The sequence below is a fragment of the Fragaria vesca genome, linkage group LG2 (assembly GCF_000184155.1).
Source record: "Fragaria vesca subsp. vesca linkage group LG2, FraVesHawaii_1.0, whole genome shotgun sequence".
In the NCBI taxonomy this organism is placed as follows: domain Eukaryota; kingdom Viridiplantae; phylum Streptophyta; class Magnoliopsida; order Rosales; family Rosaceae; genus Fragaria; species Fragaria vesca.
Genome location: NC_020492.1, coordinates 6,202,475 through 6,209,301, shown reverse-complemented (window position 1 = coordinate 6,209,301; position 6,827 = coordinate 6,202,475). Strand labels below are relative to the sequence as shown.

The following is a 6,827-nucleotide window of genomic DNA, read 5'->3' as shown; positions in this document are numbered from 1 at the left end:
TTGCAGAGATGATCTACACAATATTATCTAGATACTAGACGGTGGAGATGAGGAAATTCGATCGAAAAGTGATGAAAAAATAGAAATCCGCACCAAAAAATTGGTGCGGACGTCCGCAGCTGAGAAAATCCGTTTATATATATATATAAGTTATTTAGATTTATTAGCAGGTAAAGGAACTCTTATACATAAGAGCGCGCCGAGTCCAGAGATCATTCTTGAAAAATGTTCAAAAAGTCTTAAATACTACATTTGAATTACATACAAAGGGAGTAAAGGAATATGGATATTACTATTTGGAAGATGATAAAGTTCTTATCATCTTATGTTTCACCTCCGTAAATTATAGATAGTTCGGGATGGTACTGATGTAATATTTCTTCACGAACATGAAACAGTTTCAGATCTGATTCATGAGTTAATTATTCGAGTTCATGCATTGCACGAGGTTCGGGGAGGTGAAATTTGCTTCACTTGCAAACAATCATGGCCACCCCACCTGGTTGCCACCTTGTTCTTATAACTTTAAACCTTCTCTGAAGCCAAGAGCCACCTGCCCTGGAAGAGAAATGAGGTGTAAGAATGTGAAATACTAATAGCCATGCAAAGAGAAGAATGGCATGAGATTCCTTACACATCATTTGCACTATTCTCACCCTCACCTCCTCTCATCTCCTATAAATACCAACGCTCTACTCTCCACTTCATCATCACAACCCACAACTAGCTATCTGCCATTGATCATCACAATGGCCAAGCACTTAGCTCTCGCTTTCTCTCTTTGCTTACTTGTTCTCTTCCACGGCTGCTTAGCCAGTCGGCGACAAACTCAGTTCAGCCAGCAAAATGAGTGCATGCTGAACCGGATCCAAGCCCGCGAGCCCGACAACCGCATTGAGACTGAAGCAGGTCGGATCGAGTCCTGGGACTACAACCAGGATGACTTCCAGTGCGCTGGCGTCGCCGTTCAGAAGATCACCATTGAGAACAACGGCCTCCACCTGCCTTCTTACGTTAACACTCCACGACTCGTTTACGTCGTCCGAGGTAATATCATATCACTTCATTAGTTATACCGAAATTGCATGTAGCTAGCTAGCGTTTGTCGATGGACTGTTAACTTATTGCTATGAGTATTGCAGGTATGGGTCATCTAGGAATGGTTCTCCCCGGCTGTCCCGAGACTTTCGAAGAAACCGAACAATCTGTTGAAGAGCAACGACAATCTCAAGGCCAACAAGGCCGCCGGCAACAGATTATACGCCGAGAGGGACAAATGGGCCAGCAAGGCCAGCAAGAGAGCTATGATCAGCTCGACCGTCACCAGAAGGTCCGACGCGTCAGGGAAGGTGATGTTATCGCCATTCCTGCTGGTGTCACCTGCTGGAGTTACAACGACGCTAACGAACCTCTTGTTTTCGTCAGTCTTCTTGACATGAGCAACCAGCACAACCAGCTGGACCGAATCCCAAGGGTACAATTTCTTACCACATTTCATTCAGTATATATTCTTGCATGTACCAAAAATAGTTTAGGGTAATGTTCACTGACTTGTTGCTGCTTAATCTCTCTTTATATATAGAGATTCTACCTTGCTGGTAACCCACAAGATGAGTTCACCCAACAAGGCCAAAGCCCACGGATCCGGAGACAACAAGGAAAGAGCAGGCACCAAATGCAGGGGAACTACAACAACGTCTTCTCCGGCTTCGACACACAGCTCCTCGCCGACGCTCTTAACATCGACCAACAGACCGCCCAGCAGCTCCAGGGAATGAACGACAACAGGCCACAGATTGTTAGGGTACAGGGACGCCTCGACTTCATCCAGCCCCCAGAGTCAATGAGGGAGGAAAGGCAAATCCAAGGAACACAAATGCAGGGACAACAAGGACAATATGAAGAGAACGGCATGGAGGAGCTCTTCTGCCACATGAAGATGAGACAAAACATCGGAAGGCCTACAATGGCCGACGTCTTCAGCCCGCAAGCCGGTCGCATCAGCACCCTCAACGCCTTCACCATGCCTATTCTCAGGCGCCTCCGTCTCAGCGCTGAGAGAGGCTTCTTCTACAACGTCAGTATTCTTTTCCATGCATTTATTAGTTCATTTTAATTAGTTACCAATTAATTGTTTGAGCTTAAGTAATTAAAAGTGATTGATACGTTGTAAATGCAGAACGCTATCTACAGCCCACACTGGAACTTGAACGCCCATGAAGTATACTACGTCATCAGGGGCAGCGCTAGGGTTCAGGTGGTGAACGACAATGGCGACTGCATCTTGGACGACCAGGTCCGCCAGGGACAGCTCTTCATCGTGCCGCAAAACCACGCCGTGTTGCAAAAGGCCATGAGCAATGGATACGAGTACATTGCCTTTAAGACCCAAGACAATGCCATGATCAACACCATGGCTGGTAGGACCTCCGTCCTGCGATCACTCCCCGACGTGGTCCTCGCCAACGCTTACCAGATGGACCGTCAGCAGGCTAGGAACCTCAAGTACAACAGGCAGGAGATCGTTGCCTTGAGCTCCTCAAGGTCGGCTGCCATGCCCCAGAAGAGCTGATGGGCTATTGCTTAAATCATTGTGATGATCGAAATGTAAAAATATGATGCGGCACGTAGTGTTTTGGCACTAAGCTAGCTTAAGGGGTAGAGAATGAATAAAGGTAGTCCTGTATGGCTCTCTTGTAGTACGAGAGGTCTAACGCACTAAGACAATAACTAGCTACTACGTACTATATATGCACTTGTAATCGTATGGCTTATAATGAAATTTCCTTCTTCTTCTACTTCCTTTCCTTGGTTATACCTACTTCAAAATGGCATATATAGAGTGAAAGACGAAAAGCGATTGATGAAGTCTAATAAAATTGAGTAACTGACTAACCTTAGATAGCTATAGGTACTACGTACGTACTCTCCTTTGGTTCAAATATATAGAATTTGCAAGAACTCCATCCATATATTTCGACAACATTTTGATAGTTTGAGTTTGCTTTCTCACTTTATATAATTTGAGATCCTATTTGGTATGAAATACGGAATCTAGCTAGTTATATATTTTGGAGTCTCCAATCAAGTCTTTTCTGGCCATTGGAAGTGGTTTCCATCACCTTAAAGCCAAGTCGATCATTAGCATCGAATCCGATTATCAATTGTTTTGATCCTTGAAATAATGGACTGTATAGGGTTAAACAAACTTAAATCGGATAGTGAAGACCGAGAAAAATGAACTTTATTTCTTTTTGGACTTCTTAAATATGCCTATATGGGTGTTGTGCTTGGTATAACTTTTGAGAAAATGTTTAGGAAATGGTATACGGTATACGGTATTACCGTACACCAAATGTTGTAAGTCAATGTAATATGTCGTACGCGTGTTTTTTGGATCACAAAAGACAGATATACGTTAGATCTAGAGTTCCTTGGTGTGATACTTCATCGGGTTTTGTTAGTTTTCGTCATGATAGATAGCTAGGTTGCGACTTTCTAATTTTCGATTTCATTAGTGGGAAAACTTCTAATGAGAACCTTATAACTAAGGATGGCAATAATCCCTAGCGGGTAGGGTACCCACGGGTATTCGACTCTAACGAGGAAGATATACGGTTATAAATGGGTAATGGAGATGGGGATCCCCAGTATTCGGATTCTTAAATCGGGTACGGGGCGGGTATGATATTTTGATATTCGTCCCTATCCCCACCTATTAAGGATGAAAATATTATTATATATAATTATATAATTTATTATATATATTTATATATAATTTATAAATAAATATTTATGTAAAAAAATTTGTGATTCTCTTAATAAACGGACCTTCCTTTTTATTATATATTTTTATTTTCTTAATGAAATTTATCGGTATTGTTCTGTTTTAACCAAAACTTGTATTTATTTTTATTGGATTGAAGCATGAAACTTATTTATTTTGGTATTTGATTTTAATTTCATACTTTTATATAATGTATTTCGTATTTAAAAAAAAATTTAATTTAATACATAATTGTTAACGGGTACGGGTACGGGTATGGAAACGTAATCCCCAAAGGGTACGGGTACGGGAAATCCCCATTATCTAATTACGGGTACGGGGATGAGAAATGTAAAAGGGTATGGATACGGTATTTTGATCCCCGTATCCTACCCTACCCATTGCCATCCTACTTATAACGAGAATTATATGTAGACTTTTGAATGAATGGTTAGATGAATGTTTTAATTGTTATTTGATATTTTCCAATTTCATTATCACATCACCTAAACATTTTTAAAAATCCTCACTTGGTGTCAGGACCCACCTCGAATTTCACCCTGAAACCCGAAGTAAATCCTGCGGGGACCACCTCCAAGGAAAATTTACCGAAAATTCGACATAATCTCTCTTGAAAATGGACAACCCTTCCTAGAAATACCTGCAAACACTTCGAAAAAATCCATCTATAACCCTCTACTCCTGGAGCCTTCGTGCTCCCCAAATCACAACATCTCCCAATTTATTTACTAACTTAATAAGAATAATCCCATAACCAACAATCACAGTTCAGAACAGCTCTAATGGAGAAGAAAAGAACTAGAAATATAGAAATGAGCAGAAACTATACTATTGACTATGTCTCTTCTTCATGTACGCCCGACCTCAACTAAGCTAACCTGCATACTGAGCATTTTTAAAACAAATGGCGCATGGGAAAACATTTGAAAACACGTTAGAGTGAGTGGACAAAAATAAATTTAATAACAATATTTCTTTATGCTTCCCCAATTTAATTTCCATATAAAATATGCTGCATGCGACAGCTCAAAAGCTTTCAACTCATAAACTGGCAAATACATGAGCTAGTCTCCAAAACTTAATAAAATACAGAATCTCAGGTTAAACTATACATATATGTATGTATTTACACTCGTCAGACTCCTTGTACGAATTCTATGAACAAAATAGAAAAATAGAAATTCATACAAGGCTACGACGCTTGCGTCTAACGCTCACGTCGCGCCATAATGAAATTTTTCCTCATTATGACCGAAGAGGACGGGTGTATATACGTGTGGACTCCCTATATGAAAATCTATATGAACTAGATATGAAAATAGTTTTCATATAGGGCTATGACGCTTGTGTCTAACACTTACGTCACGCCATAATGGAATTTTACCTTATTATGACGGACCAAACACGTAAGGCTAGCTAGCATTTATACTATACTCATAAGAATCCATATACATATCCACCGAAAATCTCATTTTCGGTAACTCTCCAAAATAAAAGAAATCGTCAAAATAAAATGACGTCAAATGCTCCAACAAAAGAAATTGCTCAACAATAAACCATTTGCATGCATATTATTTAAAACAAAAGTCCACTCACCGTATTAGGCCTAAGTCTTCCAATGCTCGGAATACTCCTCGAGCGCTGCCTCAAACTATTCACATTCTCTAGCCAATCCCACGTCTGACGATAAATAGAAGAATAAATCGGTCAGACCAAACACCATAATAATCATGGATTCAAATTCTTCCTAGTTTGGCTAGATTTCCTGAGTTGACCAAAATTGACCAATTAAATTAGGGTTGGCCAAGTAACGAAGTTTCAACATTTTCCACTCTAACCTTCGACTTGAAAATTCGGGTTACCTTGATTACTCTTAACCATCCAATTCAAATCCAACAATCATTTTAATAAATCAATTATTTGCTTCACTTGAAATCAATTAGATCTTAAATAAGAACAAACCTTTTCACTAAATCCATTCCTCGATTATCCAATTTCTTCATCCGAGAAATCCTCAATTACAACACAATTACAATTGTTTCTTCACCCATACAATCCCCATATACTTCCTCTCAACACAACTTCACCCCATAAATCACTAAGGGCACCCAACAATGGGTTTCCATAAATAGAAAGTTTCCCAAAAAGGGAAAGTTTCCTAAAATAGAAACTTTCCTCACTTAGAAAGATTTCCGATTACAACCTACAAACTTTCCTATTATTGAAACGATACACAATAGCAGGGAAAAACATCGATAACTACCTCAATAGTCTCTGCATGATTCTGCCCTCGTCGAAATCTCTTGCCAGATTCCGACGACTTACCGGAATTTTGCCATAGCCTCCTCATAAACTCCTATCACCAAGTTATTGACATCGACAAGTATCAACCACAACAATGATTTTAGTCACAATCCAACTCAATAACCGCAACACAAACAACAACACAGCCGACCAAATCAAACTCCTTACCTCCAATCTGTACACCACTCAAACCCAGCAACCTCTCCTTGCTTGAAATCAATAAGCAGTCCCTTTGCCACGATGCTGCACAACAGCAACTGCCCCAAAGCTTCCCAACTCTAAGTCCCGGCATCTCCAAGGATGAACTACGCTCGTCGGAGCTCGTGGTCGCCACCAGAACACGAAGAACACAATCGCAGGAAAAGAAGCTCAAGAAACTCAGAAACACAAGGGGATTTCTGAGTTAGGTCTCGATTTGAAGGAAATAAAGCACTAGACTGTGCAGAAGGAAGAGAGGAGGAAGGGACTCACCGTCGCTAGGTGGATCAGTGATCGGAGCCTGAGCCCTCGCCGGAAAACAATGAAGGATAGTCACCGTCCTCCTCCATCGATCTCCGCCAAAAGTGGATGTCTTCCGAATTAAAGGACTGGGCTGAGTTGAGGAGGAGGAGAGGATCACTTCAGTGGCGGTCTCGCCGTCCGGTGTTGCCAGAATCGTTGCTGCTCAACGGTGGAGAGAGAGAGAGAGAGAGAGAGAGAGAGAGAGAGAGAGAGAGAGAGAGAGAGAGAGAGAGTG

The 6,827-nt window shown here is 41.0% G+C and overlaps 1 protein-coding gene across 1 annotated transcript; it reads left to right on the top strand.

The window, feature by feature from the left end:
• The first annotated feature begins 715 nt into the window (after positions 1-715).
• On the top strand, positions 716-2,803 carry LOC101312684 (glycinin G4-like). The gene is made up of 4 exons (XM_004289899.1): positions 716-1,047; positions 1,143-1,474; positions 1,583-2,077; positions 2,180-2,803. The coding sequence occupies exons 1-4, from the start codon at positions 750-752 to the stop codon at positions 2,570-2,572; spliced, it is 1,518 nt and encodes a 505-aa protein (XP_004289947.1). The 5' UTR covers positions 716-749; the 3' UTR covers positions 2,573-2,803.
• Positions 2,804-6,827: the final 4,024 nt, after the last annotated feature.

Bases quoted from the DNA above. Each gene is read 5' to 3' on its own strand.
- LOC101312684 (XM_004289899.1), top strand. From the start codon at position 750: ATGGCCAAGCACTTAGCTCTCGCTTTCTCTCTTTGCTTACTTGTTCTC. The intron at 1,048-1,142 runs GTAATATCATAT...TGAGTATTGCAG, and splicing joins ACTCGTTTACGTCGTCCGAG to GTATGGGTCATCTAGGAATG. The intron at 1,475-1,582 runs GTACAATTTCTT...CTTTATATATAG, and splicing joins AGCTGGACCGAATCCCAAGG to AGATTCTACCTTGCTGGTAA.